This window comes from Harmonia axyridis, chromosome 4, assembly GCF_914767665.1.
Source record: "Harmonia axyridis chromosome 4, icHarAxyr1.1, whole genome shotgun sequence".
In the NCBI taxonomy this organism is placed as follows: Eukaryota; Metazoa; Arthropoda; class Insecta; order Coleoptera; family Coccinellidae; genus Harmonia; species Harmonia axyridis.
The window spans coordinates 13,564,998-13,592,686 of NC_059504.1; the positions used below are offsets into that span (position 1 = coordinate 13,564,998).

At 34.6% G+C, this 27,689-nt stretch overlaps 3 protein-coding genes across 4 annotated transcripts in view; 1 reads left to right on the forward strand and 2 right to left on the reverse strand.

The window, feature by feature from the left end:
* Positions 1-27,689, forward strand: part of LOC123677783 (tyrosine-protein kinase transmembrane receptor Ror-like) — a 92,814-nt gene that overhangs the window by 59,049 nt on the left and 6,076 nt on the right. The window contains exons 2-5 of one of the 2 annotated variants that reach the window (XM_045614487.1): positions 6,367-6,519; positions 11,422-11,519; positions 16,808-16,957; positions 18,444-18,606. In XM_045614487.1, the coding sequence (XP_045470443.1) occupies positions 6,367-6,519; positions 11,422-11,519; positions 16,808-16,957; positions 18,444-18,606 (564 nt within the window). Of the gene's footprint in view, positions 1-6,363; positions 6,520-11,421; positions 11,520-16,807; positions 16,958-18,443; positions 18,607-27,689 lie in introns of both variants that reach the window. The other variant, XM_045614486.1, reaches the window with a different exon arrangement.
* On the reverse strand, positions 19,920-23,058 carry LOC123677787 (cytochrome P450 315a1, mitochondrial-like). The gene is made up of 2 exons (XM_045614491.1): positions 22,093-23,058; positions 19,920-20,714 (listed from the first exon to the last, which is right to left on the reverse strand). Exons 1-2 carry the CDS (start codon positions 23,041-23,043, stop codon positions 20,250-20,252), a joined length of 1,416 nt encoding a protein of 471 aa, XP_045470447.1. The 5' UTR covers positions 23,044-23,058; the 3' UTR covers positions 19,920-20,249.
* LOC123677785 (cytochrome P450 315a1, mitochondrial-like) lies at positions 24,447-27,600 on the reverse strand. The gene is made up of 3 exons (XM_045614488.1): positions 27,344-27,600; positions 25,672-26,915; positions 24,447-25,072 (listed from the first exon to the last, which is right to left on the reverse strand). The coding sequence occupies exons 2-3, from the start codon at positions 26,620-26,622 to the stop codon at positions 24,611-24,613; spliced, it is 1,413 nt and encodes a 470-aa protein (XP_045470444.1). The 5' UTR covers positions 26,623-26,915; positions 27,344-27,600; the 3' UTR covers positions 24,447-24,610.

Genomic DNA, 27,689 nt, shown 5'->3' on the forward strand with positions numbered 1-27,689 from the left:
TAGAATCTACTGAAATAATGAAAAATATAGGTTCTTATTTGAAAATCTTGAGTTTTGATGGATTTGAGTTGTCCAAGTTCATGATCTTTTTATGAACTTCCTGTACAGGTTCGGTTCAAATCGCAAACAGTCTAATAATACCAAGTATTTGCGGAATCAAAAAAAAAATTTGTTACGAAAAAGCTATTTCTACTGAAAAATAAAAAAGAGTGGTATTCTAATACCATTTATTTCTCGGAAAAACTATGTTTGAATGACTTCTCAAGTTTTTTGGAATCAAAATCTATTTTAATTTAAAAAAAAATTGAGAAGTCATTCAAACATAGTTTTTCAGAGAAATAAATCGCGGGTCCAAACTTGTAAATAATGAAAATACACAGGGGGCTCCAATATAGTCATCTGGCTACGAAACCCAAAAAAGCGTTCCTACAAGAAGATCATCGATATATTACGTTACTGTATTAAATTACTGGTTTCCTCATAGGGTGTGGTCCTTTTGTCATAAAGCATACTACATCTGGAATGATAAACATATGGGAATTATTATTATATTGACGTAGGTGTTTTATCCAACGGTTATTGCATTGTCACACCAATCCCATTCACTAGTGACCGATATAAATAATGTATTTTTTTCTTGGAAACCCAACAATTACCGAATGGAAACAATGAAATTGTATAGAGCATTTCCTGATGATATATTAAGTAAATCAGATAATATGATACTTAAGACAAAAAGACCTCGATTCGAAGTTTAATGTTTTATTCAAATATTTTTTTTTATTTGTTTCATTCAACGTTTGAGCTTGAAGCTAATTCGATTGATTTCAGATCGAGATCCCATTGTGTTATCGATATTTGAACCTACAAAGTTTTTACGGTTGAGGTATTAAGAAAAATGTAGAATGAATGTATCATTAAGGCATACTGTTTGCATCAGTCAACAGAAAACCTTCAACGAAGCTATGAGTTCCTCAAACTAAGTATGCTCGTCAATATTTTTAATAGTATATTCTAAGAAAACAGTTGCAGAATATGCTCTCATTCCAACACGAATGCGAAATTTGAAAACGAGCGAGTTTTCGAACGCATGAGTGTTGTAATTGCCTTCTGCAACGAGTATTAGACGTTATTTTCTTTATCTTTATCTTTATTTCAGTAAAGTTTTGTGAAATATTGTCGGAATTCAATGAAAATTCAGATTATATATATCCTAGTGACTTTTGTTTTGTATCTTGGCAGTTGGTGTGACTGTTACGAAAATTGACAGATTGCGGAAATTGAATATGAACCGTAATCTTACAAGTACGCATTCAATTCGTGAATTACGTCTGACGAAATCGATTTAACACCACCAGAAGTAGAAGAAATTGCGAATAATGTTGCAAATCATTTCACTATATCCAACTTACATATTATATTGGCAATTATTGAGGTATGTTGAAATTTGATAGGATTGGAAGTCAGTTTAGACAACTGCAAAACGAAAAATATAACTGAAAACGATGCTGTAATGAGTTCAAAACAGCACTGTATTTAGAATGATAATGAACACATTACGATACTGAAATAGAGAATAGTATATTGTGCAACAAGTGGGGAAAGTCCAACTTTTCTCGCGAGTGTGGAAGTTTGTTGCACGAGCCTGAAAGGCGAGTGCCGCAAACACACGAGCGAGAAAAGGACTTACTCCACATGTTGCACTCCATACTTCATCTTCAACTGCACAAATTTCAATAATTCAAGTAATGGACTGGATTCAAAATGGCTTTTGATGACCAAGCGAGGTGTGGACAAAGTGCCATGTGGAATAATATTTCTCACAGTGTGGGCAATACTTAGTTTTGAAGTTGAGTATGCTATGAAGAATATGCTACTTTCCATAGCAGTTATAGGAAAAAAGGTCGGAAAAAAGTAAATTCTAGAGTTGGTTATTTATGAATTAAATGAAAATGAAAGGTCCTAACACCGAACCTTGGGGAACACCTATGTCAACTACATACTACAACATGTCCGACAAAACACCCAACAACTATTTTTCCATTATTTGAAAAATTCATCAGCCAGTCTGGAAATATATCGCGAAATCTCAAATTGAATAATTATAAAGTCCAGATTGAAGTGTGACGTTTTTGAGTGCTCCCTTATGCTACTGAAAAGTTTGTTTGAAAATTTGTAGTGGTGAATTATCGATACATGGCTCCTCTCGCTTCCTCGTTTCAATATTGAATTAGTATTTTGAGTTTTATCAACGAAGAGTTTTCTGTTTGATTTCATATTAGTCTAACATTATCGTTTGAAACCATTACACTTATTGTGACGAAATGAACGCACCGCGAACACACCCACATACTGTCCAATGATGTTTGACATCCTCATGACAGGTCCCATGTTTATGTAAACATATATTTTCCCCCGAGATCGATATCACCCCCTGTTTACCGCAAAAAAAAAACATCTGTTCCGATTGTGCGATACCACACAAGTAGTTATAAAAAGTGTGTCAAGAGAGCAATTCTACAAATCCTAACTGAACCCATGTTGAAATCCGACTTTTCCCTTTCGATTTTCAGTCAGAAAAGCGTAAACATAAAGCTTTTGATGCTCTTTTCAGAGCCTGAAAATACCGAGGGATAAAACGAGTAGGAAATAACAAGCAAAAATACTTCCGGGGTAGGTATATTATGTTCACCATGAATCGAAACAGCTGTCAAAGCTTATTTTGTACTAACCTATGTAAGTGGAATAAATCCAAATTAGAATTTCGGAGTGATAACTAGGTTTTCCCTGAGTTGAGGCCTTTATTTCGTATTCCTGATTATATAGCTCATGTTTTGATTAACCAATAAAATCCGTGAATTTCCCACTTTTACAGCATATTGATAAGTGAATATACTCTTGACGACGTGGTATAATCGTTTATATGCAATATCGTGATCATTTCCATAGTATCATTCTTGGATGTTCGCAGTCAAGCTCAGTGAAATATCATTAAAATATCAAAACGCAGGTTTTTGGTTATGGTTATTGAAATTATTCGCTATATAATCGTAACGAATAACAACTCGATCATAGACAATATATTTCGATTATACGAACCTCTTGACTCGACCTGATTCGCGAAGCAACACTCGTGCTGCGCTCTCGTGATGTTTTGCGAACTACATATCGTGACTCGGTGTATAATCGAATATTGTCTATGCTCTTGTGATATTATAACTTATTATTTAACTCATATATCGATGAACCAATAAAATCCGTGAATTTCCCATAGTTAAGTCAAATTGAAAAGTGAATATACCCTTGACAACGTGGTATAATCGTGTTGGCGTTTCGCCTTCTGCCATATTGTGATCATTTCCACAGTAACATTCGTCAAAAAAAAAAAAAATCAACCTCAGTGAAATGTCATTGAATTTGTCAAAATGCATCGCTTTGATTTAAGCATATAGATAATATATTTCGATTATAATAATATGATCGAATATTGTTCATGCTCTTGTGATATTATAACTGATTTTACAGCCTGTTCCGGAACAAGATAGCAGATTTTCGTGTCGGTTGCACAACCAGCGGTAATGGCCGATTTATTTCTGTTGGCTACACTTTTCGTTCAATTCTGACAGTTTTCGTAAGTAATTGCACAAGTGCATCAAAATTACCGATAATTTTGCATGACAGCGTGTTGTCGTGAGTAATTGCACAAGTGCATCAAAATTACCGATAATTTTGCATAACAGCGTGTTGTCATAAAAACTGCATGAGTTCATTTTCATTTTTGGAGAAAAATTTCTCCAAAAATGAAAATGACCGAATGCAGTTTTTCAAAGAAAACACGCTGGAATGCGAAATTATCCGGTCATTTTGATGCACGAGTGTAATTCGGGTGAATATTTCCCGAATAAACTGTTACATCACTTGTCAAACTGATGTAGAATGGAATTGCCATAGATTCGAACTGTGTAAGATGCATAGAAACTATGCATATATGAACAGAACAATTATCGCAGTGCTGTTTCGCTTCCTACAATGCAATTATCGCTGTAATTTTCGATAATTGTTCTCCACATACATAGAATTTTTGACAGGAGGGAAATATTCGCTGTAAATTTCGATAATTGTTCTCCATATACATAGAATTTTTAACAGGAGGGAAATTTTCTCTTAGGTTTCCTAGTCCGATTACAGAAAGAAAAAGAAAAAAAGACTGATAATTCTATATGCCTCAATGTCTACAATATCATACTTCATTGACGCTCAGTTGAAGTGAACCGACAGTCAACCATCCTTTATAATACCTACTGACTCTTAGAGATTATACTATGAGTCCTAAAATGCAGCACTTGAAAGATTTCTGTTTAGATGAAAATTTCCATTCTCTTTCCAGAACAATTACGTATTCTACTTGAAGAATAGAAAATTATTAAAGAATGTCCTACATAAAACGTTACAGACGAATATTTCCGTATAGTTCTAGAAAATGCACTGACAGATCAATTTTTATTTCAAGGGGAATATTTTGTATCTGCTATTCGAGGATGTAACGGATTTTGCAGTAGAAATGATAAAATTTAATATGATTAGATTGGCAACACTATTGTGTATTATTCTTTGACATTTATTATGTCATTAGTGTTCAGTAGGTTATGCCTTTTAATCGTGGAAAGATACAAGCTTCAACAATTTTTTGAAATTGTTAAATTGTTTTTCTCTAATTCTGCGCTAATTCGTTCATTCTGCCACATCTTGTAGAACAGAATCGTGCGAGAATATCGCAGATTCGCACAGATTTCATGGTTATATGTTATTATTATTAATTATTGGCATCATGAAACGTTTGAAATAAAAAAAAATTGTGTCCCACTGAATAATTTATATATAGGGTGTTCCTGAATTGGAGGTACAAATGAAAATACTTGATATCTCGTTTTAAGAAAAAAGAATCCTGTAATTATACATAACATAGACCCGCAAACGCTTTGTTTTCGAAATACATGGTGTTAAAGTTTGATTTTTCTTCTCATAGCACCTTCCCTTCACAAGAATCTACTCGAATTTGGCATAGATATTCCAATTTAGAGATTTCATCATGTGATGTGATATACTAATTTTGATTTCAACAGGGTGATTTTTTCTGGAACAAAGCACGTTTCTTTCCTCCAGAACAATTCTTTAGTAATCCTCAGGAAAATCCATATTATTATTATAAAGATCCAGTAGATAAGTTGTGATGCATAAATTAATTATAAGTTTTGGTACTTCTTTACCAAATCTGTTGCGAAAATAATAAAGATTCGATAAATTTTCCTAGGAATCTCTCATTTTCATTTATGCCTCCAATTTAGGAACAACCTGTATATATATTCCTCATTTTAGTATCGGTATTGTAAAGGGTGTTTTTTTTAGAGCTATAGAACTCTAAATTGCAATAAAACAACGATGGATTATTCGATTGACATGAATTTTATTCAACCACAACATAATCTTTAGGCATTACATTTTAAATATGATTTCTGGCATATGACCGCCACGGCTGGCTCGGATGTAGTCCAATATGGACGCCCAATTTTCGATTACTTTTTCCAACATTTGTGGCCGTATATCGGCAATAACACGGCAAATTATGTCTTCCAAATGGTCAAGGGTTTGTGGATTATCCGCATAGACCAATGACTTTACATAGCCCCACAGAAAGTAGTCTAGCGGTGTTAAATCACAAGATCTTGGAGGCCAATTCACAGGTCCAAAACGTGAAATTAGGCGGTCACCAAACGTGTCTTTCAACAAAACGATTGTGTCACGAGCTGTGTGACATGTTGCGCCGTCTTGTTGGAACCACAGCTCCTGGACATCATGGTTGTTCAATTCAAGAATGAAGAAGTTAGTAATCATGGCTCTTTACCGATCACCATTGACTGTAACGTTCTGGCCATCATCGTTTTTGAAGAAGTACGGACCAATGATTCCACCAGCCCATAAAGCGCACCAAACAGTCAGTTTTTCTAGATGTAACGGTGTTTCGACATACACTTGAGGATTAGCTTCACTCCAAATGCGGCAGTTTTGTTTGTTGACGTAGCCATTCAACCAGAAGTGCACTTCATCGCTAAAAAAAATAAAATGGACGTAGTGCGCGATACGTATTCCGCACAGAACCATTATTTTCGAAATAAAATTGCACTATTTGCAAGCGTTGTTCAGGAGTGAGTCTATTCATGATGAATTGCCAAACCAAACTGAGAATAAATCACTTGACAGCTGTTAAATCGATCGCAATCCTGAACAGTAATGCCAACTTAAAGTTATATAACAACGCCAGAAATATCTTAACTAAACGACATTCTCATTTAAAAATTTTTTCAGAAGAGAGGCGGGTTGAAAAGCACCTGGGAAATTGCAGTCGTGGAAAATGTACAGGAGAACTGGCATGTAAGGAATTGGAAAACAACTTTTACTCATGTGTATGCCCCCATGATTCCAAAGCACCAAACCCAGATGGCACATGTCCTAGATACACAGGTGAGTTGAAGCCACACCACATACCTAACTTTAACCGGAAAATTGAATTTCCCATGCAAGAAAGCGCCCCACAAAAAGTCGTAGAATTCTGATGAAAGCTCCTCCTCTTCCTTTTCGTTCGCGGTCGAAGAAACACGCTTGCGGAAATGAAATTCCAACTGTCTGCACTTTATGTTATTCCAAACGTTTTTTTTTTTTAGCAAGTTATGTGTTTTAGATGGAATCGGAGGATTTTAATGTAGAATGTATAAGGAATTGTTGCTTGTAGCTGGAGAGTATTGGAATAACTTCTGCGATTCTGAAGCCGTAAAATAAGGCGGTTTTAATGAGACTACTACCCTCGCATATTTCAATTCGTTCGGAATTTTGTTTTCGCATTAATTTCATAACTGCTTCTTCGATCGAGATGAAAATTTTCGATTAGATATACAATAACAACTCCAAGTGTCGTAATAGTATATTCTAAAACAAGTTGCAGAATGCACGAATGCGAAATTCGAAAACGAGCGACGAAGGAGCGAGTTTTCGAACGCATGAGTGTTGGAATTGCCTTCTGCAACGAGTATTAGACGATATTTTCTCTATTTCAGTCAAGTTTTATGAAATATTGTCGAAATTCAATGAAAAATTCAGATTAAACATCCTAGGGACATTTGTATTGTATCTTGGCAGTTGTCGTGTCTGTTACGAAAATTGACAGATTACGGAATTTGAATTTGAATCGTACTTTTAGAATTTCGAAATTTTTGATAATAACGCAATAAATTCGCGAATTATGTCTGAGGAAATCGATTTAACATTAACAGAATCAAGAGAAATTGCGAATAATGTCGCAATTCATTTCACTAAATCCGAATTATATTACATCGACAATTGACGTGTGTTGAATTTTGATAGGATATATGATTGGAAGTCTGGGTAGACAACCACAAAACGAAAAATATAACTGAAAACAATGCTGTAAGAGTTCATTACAGCACTGTTTTTAGAACTGTAAAAAACTCATTACGATACTGAAATAGAGAAAAAGATTTATGTCAATAGTTTAAACAGAACCAGAAAATATTCGAAGAGAATATTGAGAAAATATCCAATATTTTCGTGACTACAAGCCCCTCAAAAATGCGAATGTCAAACTGTGCTGACATTTCTGTTCAATAAGATTCGTTCTCAGAGTGATAAACATAGATAGAGGGAGCATAGTCATTTTCAGTAAGCAAATTTTTTCCCCAACATGAACTATCAAATTGGACATGAAGCGCGGAAATGAAAACATATCAGTAATACGATGTTTCTTTCAATTCGCGAGTGTCTTCACAAAGAACGCACTTCTTATGTCCCATAGTGAATCAACGTTTCATATCAACTCAAAATATACTGAAATAAAAACCTAAATATATTAGAAATTAAGAAAACAAACTTGAAGCGCGCCAAACTACTTGAAACAACCGATGACACTAAGAGAGCAACAGGTGCCAAACCTTGGATTTCTGCAGGTAGATACAAAAAATAATAAATATTCTGCTTATTAGAAATTTGACAATTAGGAAAAATATCGAATTCCAATATTCAAATTTGCATATTTAATCGAGAATCACTCAAATAAATATATATTTCATTTAATATAGTATACATTCATAATGATAGTAAAATTGTGGATTTGAAACTATATCACAATCCGATAACGTAATCTAACCATGTTGGGGACATGTAAGAATTGCGTATACTCCCTCTATCTATATTTATTACTCTTTGTATTGACAATTCATCATGAATCGTTTAACGTCAGAACAACGCGCCCAAATTGTGAAAAATTACTTTGAAAAACCAATGAAACTGTTCGCGGAGTTCATAGATAGTCGATTTTTGTCTTCATCATAAAGTTGTTCACGATTGAACATGTCAGCTTACGAGCCAAATTCTCGTCATTTGCGGGAGGTTTTAATTTTCGGCTTCAATATGAATAAATCTGCGGCTGAGGCTGATCGAATGCTCTCAAATACCCAAGATGAGGCCACTATTAGTGGAAGAACGCGCCAAGAGTAGATTCAACGCTTTAAGAACGGTAATTTTGACGTCGAAGACCAGCATGGGGTGGAAAAGACAAGGTTTTCGAAGATGCATAATTGTAGGAATAACTTGATCAAGACTCGTGTCAAACGCAAGAAGAATTGGCAACAAGCCATTTCAAAACGCCTGAAAGTCATGGCAATGATTCAGAAACAAGGAAATTGGATGCCGTACGAGTTGAAACCGAGAAATGTTGAACGGCGTTTGTTTGCTTGTGAACAGCTTTTTGCAAGGCAAAGACGGAAGGGATTTCTGCATCGCATTGTCACTGGAGACGAAAAATGGGTTCATAACGATAATCCTAAGTGCTGAAAAGCAAAGGGATATATCTTCCATGCTTCTACATTGACGGCCAAACTGAATATTTACGGTTCCAAGGTCATGCTCAGTATTTGGTGGGACCAGCTCGGCGTGGCGTATTATGAGTTGTTGAAACCGACTGAGAAAATCACAGGCAATCGTTATCGAACGCAGTTAATGCGTTTGAGCCGAGTATTGAAAGACAAACCGCTGCAATACAACGAGAGACATGAATAAAGGGATTTTATAGCGACTTTATGTTGCGAAAGTGGTCAAGACGTACTTCGAAACGTTTAAATGGAAAGTCCTACCCCACCCGCCGTATTCTCCAGGCGTTGCTCCCTCGGACTATCACTTGTTTCGATCAATGGCACACGGCCTGGCTGACCAGCACTTCCGGTCTCATGAAGAAGTAAAGAATTGGAACGATTCGTGGAGCACTTTGAAAGATGACCACGGCGTTGACCGGATTCATACGATGCCCGAAAGATGGGAGAAAGTAGTGGCCAGCGATGGAAAATACTTTGAATCATAAATGTATAACCAATTTCTCACAATAAAGCTTGGAATTTTGGGGAAAAAACGGCGGAAGCAAAGTTCTATGCCAATGTAATATTAAAAAATTCATTCTAGCAATATTTCTGTCTTGTATTATTATTTTTAATTTTCAAGCTCTCAAAAAACACCTATTATAATTGATATAATAATAGTAATAATTGTCTTAATTCTCACATCAATAAACTGTTACATGATATTCAAAGGTATAATAATAGATATGAGAAAAGGCGATATGTACCTACCTGACGATTCTTTTTCGTTTACCTCCCAAGAAAGAAACTAACTACGCTCTTGAAACTTGAGTCTTATACTTCCAAACCAAAACATACAGCCAACTTCAACTCCAGATTCGTATCCAGTAGAACAAACTGAATAACTCAAAAATAACGAAGTAAAAATCTAATCAATTGCTAAAAGTCTTCAAAGTTATTTCCACGAACACTTCCATTCCAATAAAAAAACAATAATCATCCCATAACATGCAACGAAACACATCGTCCCATCTTTCAATCGTATATTATTCTGTTGTCAAAACAACTTCCCTAACAAAACACACCCCAACAAGGAGTCGACAGAATGCAAGGCCGCAATCCTATCTCGTTCCTAAAAAAAGAAGAAGAAAAAAACGGAGGAAGAGACGCCTTCGAAAATAGGAAGTATAGCTTGCTCCTCGTCAACTCTGAATTGACGTCTATAAAAATAGGAATCGCGTCAACCGTTCGCAGGTTAAAATCTTACACATTTCAACGGGAGCCGAACAGATGTTCGCAGCTTTGTCGGGGAGTAATCCAATACTTCTTGTATTGACAGTCTGTTCTCGCTTTGAAGTGTTTTCCTAACTCCTTCACCTTTAAGCGGGGTATGGACGGCGACACCGCCAACGCGGAGGGTGGTTCGATCGTGGGTGGAAGCTTTAGTTGTCGTTAAAATGAGGTTTATGCTTTCTATGTTTTTACTACCGATATAATTGGATATTACCAATATGGGGATTACGTTTTGGTAACCACGCAGTTTCAATCATAAAATTCAAGTTCACGTTCAGATACTGAAGGTTCTACAAATGGTACAGACTAGGGAATCTAATCCCGCAAATGCGGGATCCCTGTGAAATACTGCTGGATCAAAATTGCGGGATTCAATATTAAATAATAAAAGCCCAAACTTCTTTTGAAAGCAATGTACCACTTCTAAGTTACAGATGAAGATGCAACACTAGTTAGGTTAGGTTAGGTACTACTGCTGAAAATACACGATTCATGATCAGCAAATTGGAGTGTCATTATAACTCGACATTGAATAAAGAAATGGTTTGAGCTTTATTTTCTAGAATAAAAGAGCGCCGTTCATTAATGACAAGTATGGTTCCGTATTTAGCAAACCCAGGCAAATATCTGGGATTTCTGAGATAACAGTCAATGTCTACAAATGGCCGAGAAGATACATTTGTACTTCATAGCAAATCAACATTACGAAATGAAATTAAGAGTTTGACTGACAGGCTGCAAAAAGAGACGTCTTCAGAAGACAAACACAATCCCAAACCGAAGACCATTTCACTCATGCTGATGAGGATCTGATCTAATCTAGCAACGAGACGTGAACCATCGTCTTTGAATTTAGAAGAGGAATCGAATCATAGTATTCATATACATATAGGACAGATATGACGTTAATTCAAAACTAGATTTGATGAACATCGAATGGATTTTATTAAAAATAAGCAATTATCCTGAACAGAAACAGTTTCGAAATTTCGAACAAACAGAACTGTGTTATTTCACAATATTCAACCTATTTTTGTTTTTTCTTATCATCTTTTTTGTACCTGAATCCATATTAACACTCTATACCATTTGTAGAACCTTCAGTATCTGGAGATGAACTTGAAATGAATTTGAAACAAAAAATATAAACATTTGTTTAGTTATCGTTTTCAGTATTCTTGAAAACTTATCATTGAAAATTTTTTTGCAGTTCCCCTTCAACCAGGATTGATACCAAATGTCCTCCCACCTTCAAACAATAATGAAGAGACAAATAGCAGCAGTAGATTACCAGATACGACTCCATCTGTAAGTATTGAATTTTTTTTAATTAATATTTCACTATTCATCTTTGCAGAAAGGTCTCAAGAGATTCGATGATGAATTCGTTGTAAATCAAATTATGTCCGACCGGTCGTAAATACAATATCTCCAAAACAGAAAAATAATCTAGATATACTTCAAATTGTCAGGTTAGGTTCGGATCTAGAATACTAGTAGTAGAAATGGTTATTACAAAAAGAAATTATATATTTATACAGGGTGTAACACGACTGACTGGCCTGAGCCTAGTGGGGAATGCAGGTCATCCAGGCCATTCAGAAAATCAGCTTGTTTTGTATCCTAAGACTGTTACTTTCGGAAATACAGGGTGATTTATGAAAATTGGCCCCAATTTCTGATCTCCATGACTTGGGAATCAGCAGTCCGATTTTATTCAAATTTTTGTGGGATTATTGACATTTAACGAAACGTTAAATGTAATTTCAATATTTTCAGGGCAGTTCTCAGATTATTGAGTTTTTTCCGTTAGACTATATTTGTCACACGTTTTAGAGATATATCATTACTGCAATGAAAAAATACATAATTCAGTCTAGTTAATTCAATTTTTATTCTGAATGGTACACTTTTTTCAAAAGAGTATCAAATGCAAGAATTTATGTGTTCGACTGAAATAATAAAATATAGGTTTCAATTCGAAAATCTTGAGTTTCCATGAATTTGAGTTGTCCAAGTTCACGATCTTATAAACACCCGGTACATTTTTGATCTTAACTGCGAACAGTCTTATAATACTACGTATTTGCAGAATCATAAATGAAAAAGGGTTTTTCGAAAAAAAATAAAAAATGTCGCCTAAATTTTTTGCTGAAATTTCATCAAAAAAGCTATCTAATGATTCAATAATATATACTGGTTGTGCCATTTGAAATAAGGCATTTGTAGTATGTTTCCGGTATAACTGGAAGTTCTAGAGATCTGAAAATATTTTAGGGGGAGAGATCATGCCTCAAACCCCAACATGCAAATTTTCAGCACAAAATTATGATTAGTTTTCCATTTACGTCTAATAGGCCATCGCGGTGAATTACCCTGTATATTTTCATAATTGATAAGCTTTTTTCGACAGACGGCTTATTTTTTGACCGCTTTATTGAATATAAACTCAGTTTGAGACAACTTGTACGTTTTCTCTTGGACACCTTATAAACACCTAACGTTCAAAAGATCCAAACAATTTTTTTTTTTTTTTGCTATGTTTTCCTAATTGACGATGTTTACCTAAGACCAAAGGGTTCGATTTCAACACCCTAGTTTTGTTTTTCGAGAACCGTAAGTTCAAAAACTCGAGTGCTCAACCCAAAGAACTCAAATAGAAGTGTTGGCTGGAGAGTTGATTGAATATTTTCAATGATTTATACGAACTCCTTTCTTGATTGTGAACCACCCACCGACATCAATATACTCTATTCAAAACTCGAGGGAATGGAAATTTTAACAATATTTATCTAGCTGTCATAGAGGCGGGATGGGCAGATTAAGCGTAAGCCTTTCTCGATAAATTGTAATCCCAGGAGCGTAGATGAAAGGACTTTTTCCACCTACGGGCTATGTTTCCAATTTCTCGACGGCTATTGGGACTGAAACTAGTTGTTCTCGGTCGATATTTATGCACCTCATATTTCAACTGATCTTCAAAATTCATAAGCTTCTCCTCTCTACATCGTTACCGTTTGTTGTGATTTTTTTTTTTCAAGCGTAGGTTGTTTTCGGTTGGGCCAATAGGTATTTGTTATTTTCAGCATGTTATACTTGCCTTGGTTTTTCAAATGTAATTTTCTGTAATTTCTGGGGTACCTCAGGGTACAAATTTGGGAACAATTTTATTTCTTTTGTACATAAATGATGCAGTGAAATATGTATGGAATTGTAAGATTACTTTGTTTGCCGATGATACTATGATATATGTTTCTGGATATGATGTTGAAATTTTGTTCAAATTAATTAATGAGGATTTGGATAGGTTTTTCATTTGGCTTCGCGACAATAACTTGAAAGTCAATATAAAGAAATCGAAGTATATGTTAATAGATAGTGAATATAGGACACGTAGTACCGACATAAGTAATTTCAGAATTAATATTGATAAAGATGAAATAGAGAGGTTCACTAAAATGAAATACTTAGGATTGATATTAGACGAGAATTTAAAATTCCAGTTTCACGTGGATTATATTGCAAATAAAATGTCCAAAAAGGTCGGTTTCATCTCTAGAATAAGGGGTAAAATTGATATGAATACGTCACTGATGTTGTTTAGATCATTGGTACTTCCTCATTTGGTTTATTGCTCGTCAGTAATGTTTAATTTAAATAAAGGTAGCATAGATAAGTTACAAAAAGTACAAAATAGAGGTATGAGAATTATTTTAAAATGTAATAAAAGAACTCCCATAAGAAATATGTTAAATTGTTTGAAATTGATGAGTGTCAATCCAAGAATTATTTATAGAACATTAGATTTAATATTCAAAGCGAGGAATGAAATGTTACCTGAATATTTGAGTGAAAACCTAAAATTTGCTAATGAGATACATATAATTATAATACACGACGTCGAGATGATTTTTACATAGAAAAAGTTAATACTACATTTATGAATAAATCCACATTTAGCAGGGGATTTGTTATCTTCAATAAACTACCCGAAAAGATCAAATATTGTAATGATTATAGAGAATTTGAAAAATGTTCAATGAGTTATATTTATGAAGAAATCAATTAAGTTAGTGGATTACATTTGTATTGTTTTCAATAGCAGAGTGCTAAATAAAGTTTATTATTATTATTATTAATATGTTCGATAGAATGCTATGCATTTACTCAGAATTTTAATTAAGTTCTGCTTTATAATAAAGCCTTAAAAACCAATTGATCTTAACCCTTTCGGCCCTGGCGTTAACATATGTGTACGTCAATTTTGATGCGCTACAATTCGCAAAATTCAAACAGTTTTTACTTTGAGACCTGTTGTTATAATAAGTGACCGTTTTCTAAACGAAACAGTGTGTTTCATCAATTGATATAAGTTCTAGATACATAATTACAGTGGTTTGTTGATGCCTAGTACAACATGGAAGGCATCATTGCAGATATGCATTCAGTTTGACACAATATTCTCCCAGAATTTATTCGTTTTCTTCAATCATTTCATCTAATGAATGATAAGAAAAGTTAATTTTTCTGTTTTTATAATCAATAGTCTCATGCCATCCTTTGTTTTCACAAAATATGAGTTTGTTTATGATGTACCTACACAAATGTGATTGATTGTGATTTGAACGTGTTCACAAATGTGACTATTCGGTATTCGTGAAGCATTTACTGTATTTCAAGTAAATGGAGAAGTGTCATTTTTTTCTTTTTTTGCTTATAAGCCGTTCGGGAAGGGGTGATCTCTACCAAAAATTCTATGAAAAAAAAGAGGAAAAACTAACAATTATGAATGGAAAAAGACCAACTTCATTCCTCCTTGTATTGTGTAACTATTGCAAAATATATCCATTTTGATATGTGTGACATTTGAATTTTTTAATTTTTTTTCCTTGGACCAGAATTGATGTTTCCTTCCTTTGGAACCTGTTGTTCACAGATGTACACATGGTTTTTTTCTGTTTAAAAATGAGCCTTTTCATGCTAAAACTTAATATATATCTAAGTTGACAAAGATAAACGTCCAAATTGATGAAAATTTTCTTTTGAAAGGGTGAAATAGCAGGAAAGAGGAAATTTTTTTTAGGGGGTCAATTAGCTCAACAATGTGTCAGAAAAAAAATTCCTAGGATGGAATGTAAAATGTAAATTTGGTGTAAAATGTAAAATTGGAGTAAAATTGGTCAAGAAATGGTCTGATTTGACTCCTTTTGATTTACTTCTTTGTGGATATATTAAATCATTTTCATGCTCATAATCTAACAATTAAAAATCAACATTAAACCTACTTTTGATGAAATACAGCCAAAGTTATGTGAAAAAGTGATGAAAAGTTTGACAAAATGATGGTATTTTCCATATATATTAGCATAACTTAACCTACCGAATGAAGAAAAATTGTGTCCCTCCGAATAATTTATATGTTTTTTTTTTCATTTTTAAATTTCATCCTCGCTACTTGAAATAACAATGCCAGCAATATCTTTGGTGAACAACATTTTCATTTCATAAACTTACTGTGGTTTCCCAAAAGTAACTTTCTCAATATGTTCGATAGAATGTTGTGCATTTTACTCAACATCCTGATTCATTCCAGCTGAAATGAAAGGAAAGAAGAAGTTTTTTATGTTACATCGTTGGGCTACTTGGCTGACTAAAAATATTCCCTGAAATGTCCTGTATGACCGATAAATGATCCTTAATTTTCTTTTACCTTCTTGTTCCTTTGGTTACAAACATTATGACAAAATGATATTGCAAGATACGCATGATTTTAATTGCACGCTATTTTATTTTGGCAAATTATGTCAACAGGTAACATAAATGTGGAGTTTAATCGATAGTTACCATTTGAATTGTTATTTCTCGTAAAGAAAAAATAGTATCTACTCTGAATAATTTCTTATCTAACGAATTGTAAATAATATATTCACTGTGCACAAATGTTTTCCAAAAAATTATTTCGTTCCTTTGTAAAATTATCCTTGGTGTTGTGCAAAATGGCGAATACGCCATAGTTAAAATTTATTTCTTCGTATTGCTGTTTCTCGATTAGTTAAGTTCTGGTTTTCTATACCGTGTTATTGGGGAAACTTATGAACTTGAGAACTTCAACCATCTGCGAAAGTTATAATGAGCAATGCCAAAACCAATAGCGATATAATCTCACTTTCCTCGAACTTTTCTTCAGTTATACATCTCCTGCTGAACTGTCCTCTTCATCCTACATTAATCGTGGTATTGGTCCATGTATATAACTAATGATAATAATAAGTGGTTCGTTCATAAATTCTGAATTTGACACCCGCTGGACTGATATTCAGCGCATCCGCCAATTAATAAGCAACAACGGATATATTGTTTAGCTCAATCTTTTATATAGTTGAGAGAGATGTAGTCTATATCTAGAAGAATTTTGGTGTTCTGATAATTTCTCCAGGTATCGGTGTTCTCTTTAGATCCAATAATTCTGAATCCGAAAACAATTTATGAAATATTATCCGACGCATCCGCCATTTAACAACATTGTGTAACATTCACAATTCATAATTTCACATTATTTTTTCGAGTAATGTTCAATATTATCTTTTATTTTTCAGGTTCAACATTCGATAGCCGAACCAGTATCTGCAAACCAAATAGATTACTACATAGTGGGTGGAGGCATATCCCTTTTCCTCGTCCTAGTGTTGCTCTTTGGTTTGATCCTCAGGAGAAAATGCTGTTCCAGAAATCGACATGACTCTATTGTAAGAATAATTTATTCATTATCTCATTTTCACGAAAAAGCATCACACAATTTACCACACAATGTTAATATTCTGAATAACGATAGGTACTAAGACTTAACATATGAAAAATTTGGTGTGGATTATTTTACTAGAAGATTTTCGTTTGACTTTTGCGAGTTATTTGCAATAATTATTTTTTTGGAATCTTGTGTCAATATTAACGACATCGAAACAATATGAAAATTCACCATAATGAAGGATTTTCCAATATGAGGTTTCTGTTTAATTTTGGAGAAGTGCCGTATTGTTGAAAATGAACTTCTTTCACATCAATATCTTCCAATTTCAGCCACGTGGAATGTCTTATGTCCAAGATTGACGAGGAATCGACAAACCTGGTTTTTTGTCAACACTTTGGGCTACAGAATAGTTATTTATAATACAAGTGCAGTAGGCATTCATATTCTTCCACGAGTTCAAAATTCAAAAATGAGCCACGAAGTGGCGAGTTTTTGAAAGAACGAGTGGTAGAATGTGCCTTCTGTACGAGTATTATACATTATTTTCTCTAATTCATTGCATTTTTATTGAAATCAATGAAATATTTCCATACATATCATTAAGTGATTTTTGCATTGAAAAATGTTGGTTGGCAGAACTGATTTCTTTAAGGCAAATTGATGAATTGACAGATAAAGCCGTGGCGGAAAGTTCGGAGTACCAACATATAATAATAAAATATAACCATGAAAACTGTGCGTTTCTGATATATTCTCGCACGATTTTATTCTACAAGATGTGGAAGAATGAACGGAATAACCACAGAATTAGAGAAACAATATTATCAGTTGTCCTTGAGCGATGAACACGGTTTCGATGCTTCACATCATTTACTTGTCCCATTAGCTCAAATTTCTTACTTGTTTAACTATAGCCGGCCGAAAAGGTGTTTCACGACGACCGAAACTGCTTTAGTTTTGAACTACAAAATTTGCACCATTTTTGTAGTGAATTTTAATATTTTCATTGCGTTGTTGAGACGTTAATCGTTAAATGGTTAGTTGTGGCATAATTTTCACTTGTCAAAGGTCAAAATATAGCAGGTAATTCGAAGTGTAACGTCTTGTTGTCAAACCCTTGAATTCCTTCATCAGAAGATTTTTCTGAAAATTCCGAAGATTTTTTTTGGGATGCAGGAATGTGACGTCATTGATGTCACACAATATAAATATCAATAGAAGGATATTCAAATCAGATGTAACTTTGACATAGTTGACATCAAATGCAGAGAAAAAATCACAGTAGAAGTAACCACAGTTTCTGGAAATCTCTTACCTCAAAATTCTAAATTTAATTAGTGAAATTCATTCAACTGTTACAGAACGAGCGCGCAACAGTTACCGATCTTTCAATCAGTCCTTTTATGGATTTTTTTCTAACTCCTGGGTCTCTAGGCTGTTACGGTCTTACGACTTCAAAATTTATTTTTTTTCTCTTATTGTAGGCGTCTCCGGTGAACCTCAAGTCTAACCTGCTGATGTCGAAACGATACGCTCCAAATCCTCAGTACACTGCCTGTGCAGGAACTGGAGTGCCTTTGCTGAAGAAGGAAACTTTGAAGTTTATGCAAGAGATTGGCGAAGGATGCTTCGGGAAAGTTTACAAAGGTAAGATTAGCATCCGCCAAAAGCAGAGCTTCAGCTACGGGCAGTTGCCTGTTAATTCACATAAAATCACTCTTCAATTCAGGGTCATAACATACATACTCTAAGTAGGTTGATGTGGTCTCGAATGAACGAGTCCTCAAAAATTTCTGACTTCACGTCAGTACATTTCTCAAGTTTTTCCATATTCTTCCTGAATTTTGCATGATTATGATAAGGCTATCAGAATGTTCCACCACATTAGAGTTAAACGCTGAAACGTTCAATTTTTTTTCTACACAGTATCATTATGTTGCATCAGAGCTACATTCTCAAATCATTTGGAAATACACATCAGGCTGTTTCTAACTAAAAAGGGTAAATGACTTAATCATATGATTTTCTTATGGAAAACCCTGTTTTTTATTGTATTTTCAGACTTCATGGAAAACGTGAACCCAAGTTTGTTTGAAGTTTTATATGCGCAAAACTTACTTTATTTGAGATATTTCATGTTTTCATAAATTGGAGGCTCTCTGGATAAACTTATAATAAATTCGAAGTGAATTGATTTATTCAAATGAGAATTTGGAAGTGAATACTTGAGGAACGGAGGTTAGTACGGACTGATTGATAAAATCATTGAGAACTCTACTGGATGTTCGAAATGAGACAATTCATTGATGACTTACTCATTCAAACGTCAATATCTGGCTTATTCCGCACACCCTGTATTTTATTTTTTATAAGCTAGCCAATGAAACGTCTCATTTTGAACACCCATCAGAGTTCTCAATGATTATCAATAAGGCAGTAATTTTCTCCGAGAATTAATTAACTGAATAATGTCGTTCATGAATTCTTATCAAATTTCTCTCAGTATTCACAAATAACCACTAATTCTTATAAAACAATTTCTGAATGTCATTGAATAGTGTATCTTTTCATGATTAAATGACCTAACCTATTGAACACAAATGACATAAGAAATGTCGAAAATAACGAACAGTGTTGCTATTATAACTACTTCAAATTGTAAAGTTCGCATTGAAAAACCTTCTCCATCCAAATGTCGATCGAATCAGCAGTTTTGAAATAAACAAAAAACGAAATTTTGAACGGCCAATTCAAGGAAGCCCCAGTCGGACTTTTTCAAAACAGTTGGATTTTGTTGAAATTCTGATTAATTATAAACATAATCAATATCACAACAAATAATCCTCATAGACATATAAAAAAATTGTTATAAATCAATTATGGTCTTTTTTCTGTCACTTAGTATATTTGGAACATTAAGAATCTTGCATAGGTAATACAAATATATTTTTTATTTGCGTCAAAATACAGTTCCTATTATTTGGAAAATATTAAGAGATATTTGAAACATTCAAAACATCACAGAAATTCTGTGTGAATCCTTATATTGATATACTCATTTAAAACAATGAAATCGGATAATTCTACAAGTATAAGTATTTCCGGGAAACCCTGACACAGGAATATTTCGTTTGGAGGTGGACATTACCTACCTAGTAGTTATTATCCTTCAGATGACAAGAATCCATTTAGAGCTACCATCTTCATCATCTTACTTTTGCCATCAAAACCAAAACTAACAATTAAATAACCAAATCGATTCAAAATCAACAAGAAGCCTATAGGCTACATCATCCAATTTTCTTCAGATTGAGTCTTATAGGCTCGGATGGTGCAGCTATCATCTTCATTACCATCCGAATCTCTTTGGTGTTGAGCAACTCAATCTTGAAGTTCTTTATCAGCTGTGATAACATTGTCTGGAGCTCGTATTCTGCAAGTTTCTTCCCTACGCAAGATCTTGAGCCCATGGCGAAGGGTAAACTTGCCTGTCTTGTCACCCTTCCCTTGTTTTCCCTGTTCCAACGTTCAGGAAGGAACTCCAGAGGGTTGTCGAAGTACCTTTCGTCCCTTCCAGTGCTGTATATAGACATCACTATCAGGGTGTTCTCTGGAATCCTGTAACCAGAGATGCAGGATTCGTGTGGTAGAAACCTAGTGATAAAAGGTGCTACAGGATAAAGCCTCAGGGTTTCCTTCAAGGTATTTTTAAGGTAGCTCGACTCTGGATCGCCCAGCTGGCTCCTAAGTTCATCCTGAAAAGGGAAGATTTAAAAACAGATTCCAAGAGCTGGATATTTCTGAATTGGAGATGGTTATATCTTGGGGGATTCCAAATGTAAATTCTTATAAAATAAGTTCTGCAAACGTTTCGTTTTCGAAATACAAAGCATAATATTTCGGAAATATTTCCTTATAGCATCTGAAGATCTTCAGCTGAAATATCATTCATTTCATACAACGTTGTGAAGAAGCTTCTAACCTTTGAAATGAAGTTTCACTCAAACCCTCTCCCATTTTTGAAGCGCCCCCTCTTAGGGGGTTGCTTTTTCAAGCCTTAAATATACGTAAAAAGATTTCCCCTAAATATTCGACATGTTTTGGGAAATTTTTCCAATCACTATTGGATAAGAAATATACAGGGTGGCTCGTCTAAGATGAAATACCTTGTATAAGAAGATATGTGGAATTTTGGTTAATTCAATAACCAAAAAGATGAGATTTCATATCGACTAAGTTAAATTTCAGATATTAGATTATATATACGTATAGTTACTCAATAAAGAAAAACAAATTATAAAAAAATAATATGCTAAAACAACTATTTCGCGTAATCTCACAAATTTTCAATTTCATGATTTAATTTTGCATAAATATAGTTCTATTTAAATTGAATTAAAGACTTGAGATTGTGTTTTTCTGCAGAAATAGACAGATTAATAAACAATAACAGGATCAATGAAACAACAACAAACCTGCAAAAATAGGGGGAGACAGCATTAACAGCCTATAATTCTGGCGATTATAGACATGTTTTTAAGAAACAACCTGTATACGATAAATTATTGACTTGTAGCTTAAGATACAACACATTCGCTTGTCAAAGTAAGACTTAAAAGGATTAGCTCTAAGTTTTTTGCATAATTTCAATAGCTATAATGCATTCGAAGTTGTTGAAAACTATTAATCAAGATATTCAACGCCAAAAAGTCAATAAGTCGACAATAGTATCTTACAGTATCACTGGTATTCTATACATAATATATACAGATACATCAAAATGATGAAAAAAAGCTACGGTTACATCCAGGTAAAACTTTTATCAATAATTCATTTATTCAACCCCCATATTCCAACAAAGGTCTTTTCAATGTTATTATTAGTGCCGTTCCCACACATTGACTTTCGTAATGTGATACGAGCATAGGCGTAACAACGGTGTGGTCGAAATGTTACCTATGTTATCAATTTTCTTAAGATTCATCGTTTATGATGATATTCTGAAAAAACTGATAATCCCACATATCTATTGATTCCTTTGTATTTTCTTTTAGCCATTACCATTGGTAAATTATTTTTGTTCCGAGCGAAGATATCAAAAATTTTATAATAAATATCTTTTTGAATTCTCACCTGTATATTCTGATTTTTGGCCACCATGTATACCATCCACTGCATCGTGTATGCAGTGGTATCTGCTGCGGCCAAGAACAAATCTGTCACTATGGCGTTTATACGATCTTCGCTAAGGTTCTTGGCTCTCAACATCTCCATCAAACCATTGCCGCGACCACATTCTTCGGTTAATCTTTCCAACATCCTAGTAGTGCCTGACAGGGCGTTCAACATGGAGGACTCAAAATTTTTCCACCTCTTTAGTCCCAATTTATCTGCCCATTTGACCTTTAACATGTCCAGCTTCATCGTCGTCTCAAAGACCAACTGTACAGACTGTGCCAAATGGTCGACTCGCTGTTGAATGACATCTCTGTGTTTCCTGTAGGTGTCAGCACCTAGAAGGACACTGACGATCACTTCGAGAAATACCTGGTAAAATTCCGAATCCAAAGAAGTCCCTAGGGACCCGTTTTTCTCCAGATCCTCCAGGAAACCTGTGATCACAGCATCCGCAGCTTCCTCCAACCAGGACATATCCCCTTTGAGTAACAGGTTGTTCATAATTCTTCTAGTATCCAACCATTCCTTTCCGTTCATGAAGAAAAGTCCTCTGCCACAGTTGTGCTTCTGATTGAACAACGTCCAAGCTTCAGGGATCACGTGAATGGGGTATTTTCCTTCTTGTGCGAATATACTACGTATTGAGTCTGGATCTGAGACAAACACACCTGTTACGGGACCTAGCCTTTCACGGTATATCGGCCCTAGTTCTCTATGTCTCTTGTCCACGTATTCGTGCAGATATTTCGATGAACCCGCGGCCAGTAATGCCAATCGCGTGCCCAATATCGGAAATCCCCTAGGCGAGGGTACGTCCCGAAAATCGCGAACAACTTTGGAACAATCGCGTTTTGATAGAATTGAGATTATATTAAAGCGCACGAACAGTTCTCTCGTTAACGACATGATGTTTTCTATCTGAACTATCGTATCTAGTAGCCTGGGAACATCAACTAATAATTCTGACGGGCCGTGACCGTTTCTATTGCTAGACTTGTATTAGTCATCGACCTTTGTGTTTCGTTTGCTCTAGGTAACATTTTTCCACTGCCCCTGTGGGCAGTTGTGGCTCAACTACCCCTATAGTTGAGGAGACGATGTGACATTGGATTTAGGGTTTTATTTATTAGCTGTGTATAAAGATAGGATCTTCATACAGTGTTATTAGCTATCGAAGGTATACTGTGGAGATGACAGTCAGTGGCGTACGATAAATGTCTGATAATTTTGAAGAAATGAAATATTGATGTCTTTTGAAATGAAAATCAATTGTGATTTGTTCTACAAACTACATCACAGCAATACAAATATTAAATGAAATTCAAATTAGTCACAATATATATCCGAAAAAATATCATATATATCAGTATATATGGTTCCATTTTTATCAACTACTGTTCCACCTTAGCATTAAATTTTCTGAAATTATCTATGATCTTAATGTAATCAGGTAAATAATTGAAAACTCTAATATAATATAATTGTAAGCTGGGTGTTTCTTACTAAATGTCTGTGAATAGGATAATTAATATTCAAAGTTCTTGAATTATGCTGATAATTAGTATTATTTTCTATTAATTTCCCTTTGTTTTAAACACTATAACAGATAAAAACATCAAAAACCATATACTGTAAATATCTGGTTCCGCCTGAATATATATCTACAAGATTCCTTATATTTCATGTTGAAGATTACCCTACATATTCTTTTCTGAATTAGGAACATTTTTTTCTGAATTTTGTGAGGTGTCCCAAAAAATTATTCCATATCTTAGTAATGCTTCGAAATTTGCATGGTATAATATTTTGATGTGATTTCATGTTCAGGTATTTTTTGTTACTCTGATGAGAGAACTTACTTTGTTCACTTTCTGACTAAGCTAATCAATATACTTTCTGAAATTTAAAAAAAGGATCAAGAAAGACCTCTAAAAATGTTGTATTTTCTGTGATACAAAGTTTATCATCATTTACTTTTGACACTTCAGGTTTTATTCTATTACATCTGGCTGAATTAAATATGATACGTTTTGTTTTTTCGAAATCAGACGACCAATTTCATTTCAACATACTTTTCACATTAACATTTATCTAGCAGGGGCCATCAAATTCATTTTTTATTTTAGTTATGCTTGCGGTGAATAATGCTAAATTGATTTAATACGTTAGATTCTTAATGATCTTATTACTCAAGGAAATAACATAATGTCTAACAATTCGAAACTGAAGATCATGATTCGAATATCGAATATTCAAAAAAAATTAGAAGTATCATGTTGTCTGATGAGTATTAATAAACATATTTGGACACTTCGTAACGTTATATATTTCAGTATAAAATAAAAACAAACTTTTGCGTAAACAATTCACATATGTACATCAACAAGGTAACAATATCGACCATACTGAAGTCTAACGAATTAAAATTCATGAGATAACAGCAACAAAAACAAATTTCAATCAGGATATATCATCAAATTTTCTTCAGATTGAGTCTTATAGGTTCGGAAGGTGCAGCTATCATCTTCATTACCATCCGAATCTCTTTGGTGTTGAGCAACTCGATCTTAAAGTTCTCCACCAGCTGGGATAACATTGTCTGGAGCTCATATTCTGCAAGTTTCTTCCCCACACAAGACCTTGAGCCCATGGCGAAGGGTAAACTTGCCTGTCTCGTCACCCTACTCTTGTTTTCCCTGTTCCAGCGTTCAGGCAGGAACTCCAGAGGGTTGTCGAAGTACCTTTCGTCCCTTCCAGTGCTGTATATAGACATCACTATCAGGGTGTTCGCTGGAATCCTGTAACCAGATATGCAGGATTCGTGTGTTAGAAACCTAGTGATAAAAGGTGCCACAGGATAGAGCCTCAGGGTTTCCTTCAGGGTATTTTTCAGGTATCTTGACTCTGGATCACCCAGCTGGCTTCTAAGTTCATCCTAAAAAGGAAAGACTGGATTTAAAAATAGATTTCAAGAGCTTTTTCTCCGTTATGAACATCATATTAGCCAAACTGTTCATATCAAACTGGCTAAGAATAGATGAAAAAGAGAAGTATTCATTTCGTTTCAATTTCAAATTATCTACAAACAACTCAATATTCACTAGATTGTAATGATTTTAAATATCAATTCCCCCAAAAGTCATTTTTGCATAAAAAATACTTTCATTCATTTGACCTGAGATAACCAGAAGTTATTTAACCTTGGAAAGAACGAAGCATAAATACGCTGAATCAAATTACTGAAATACATCACCAAAATGCTACATTGACTATCGTTATTTCATTCGCACATAGGCGTAACATCGGATTAGGGTTACATAGATTAATAATTATGAAACTACAATAAATATAACTATTGTTGTGATAATAATAATTGAAGATATGTGATTCACATAATTTTCACTAATGACAATAAAGAAGATGTCTCCTCAAATGAATGCCCCACAATAATCATGTTATCACCGAGGTAATCACTAATTCACCACAATTAAAATTATTCATATTGAAATTGACCCCTTTTTGTTGCTTTCTCACCTGTATATTCTGATTTTTGGTCACCATGTATACCATCCACTGCATCGTGTATGCAGTGGTATCAGCTGCAGCCAAGAACAAATCTGTCACTATGGCGTTTATACGATCTTCGCTAAGGTTATTGGCTCTCAACATCTCCATCAAACCATTGCCGTGACCACATTCTTCGGTTAATCTTTCCAACATCCGAGCGGTGCCTGACAGGGCGTTCATCATGGATAACTCAAAATGTTTCCACCTCTTCAGTCCCAATTTCTCTGCCCATTTGACCTTTAACAGTTCCAGCTTCATCGTCGTCTCAAAGACCAACTGTACAGACTGTGCCAAATGGTTGACTCGCTGTTGAATGACATCTCTGTGTTTCCTGTAGGTGTCAGCACCTAGAAGGACACTGACGATCACTTCGAGAAATACCTGGTAAAATTCCGAATCCAAAGAAGTCCTCAAGGACCCGTTTTTCCCCAGATCCTCCAGGAAACCTGTGATCACAGCATCTGCAGCTTCCTCCATCCAGGACATATCCCCTTTGAGCAACAGATTGTTCATAATTCTTCTAGTATCCAGCCATTCCTGTCCGTTCATGAAAAAGAGTCCTCTGTCGTAGTTGTGCTTTTGATTGAACAACGTCCATGCTTCTGGGATCACGTGAATGGGGTATTTTCCTTCTTGTGAGAATATACTTCGTATTGAGTCTGGGTCTGAGACAAACACACCTGTTACTGGACCAAGCCTTTCACGGTATATCGGCCCAAGTTCTCTATGTCTCTTGTCCACATATTCGTGCAGATATTTCGATGAACCCGCTGCCAGTATGGCCAATCGCGTGCCTATTATCGGCAATTCCCTAGGCGAGGGTACGTCCCGAAAATCGCGAGCTATTTTAGAACAATCGCGTTTTGATTGAATTGTGATTTTGCTGAGACGCACGCACAATTCTCTCGTCATAGACATGGCGTTTTCTTTCTGTACTCTACTTTGTTAACTGGAAACCTCGACTGATAATTCTGAAGGGTCGTCAGCGTATATATTCCTAGACTCTTATTTGTCAGCGATCATTGTAATTCATTCCCAGTAGGTAGCAATTTCCGCTGCCCCTATGCATTCTTGTAACACCCTAAGCAAGGTTGTGGTAGGGATGTGACTGTGTAATTTGAATTATTGGAATTTTCATCGAACGCTAATAAATTTTAAATAACATTTTCGGTACCTCGAAGAAAAAACAGTGGCGTGCGATACCTCGAAATCTGAAAAAAAGAACATTCTGTAATCGATTTGATGGATTGATCAACCTGTAGCTAAGGATAATTTTTTTTTTTAGCATGGTTTACTTTCTATTACTTTTAATTTTCACCTTCTTGAGTTTTGAATGAAGGAAATATAGGACAAATTAACGTTAGTTGAAATATCGAAATGTCATTGTTACAAACAATAACAAAAAATTCATACAATATGTCTTATGAATAATTATCCCTGAGTGGTTGTTGAAAACAAGTTTAGGTATTGAAATTTTCACCGAATATAAATTAAGAAAGAATCTGAAATTAGCAAGATCAGTTGATAAGAAATTGTCCATTGGTTCTGTTAGATATAGCGGAAATATATTTTTATTTTTATGAAAGTTATACATATAATTGACAATATCTCTGTGATAAATATTCAAATTATTCCTTACCTATCATTGTTAAATAATCCTCAAAATCGCCAACATTTTTCGTAGTACACAAATCGAAACTTTTTGTAATTCACAATCTCAAACAACACTTACCATGTTGATAATATCATTCTTTTCGTGCGAACATTATGCTGAACATGGCATTTATCATTTTATTCGTGTAATTTGATGATAAGCACCGTGTTTATTCTGATAGGGATATGTGTAGGTATGAATTAGAATGTCTACTCGGTGTTTTTAGGAGCCTATGATATACAGGGTCAATAAGATGAAAACACAAATTTTTCATTTGAGCCGTTATCTCGAATCTTATTGAGTTATCACTGAATAAAACAACGAATAACCC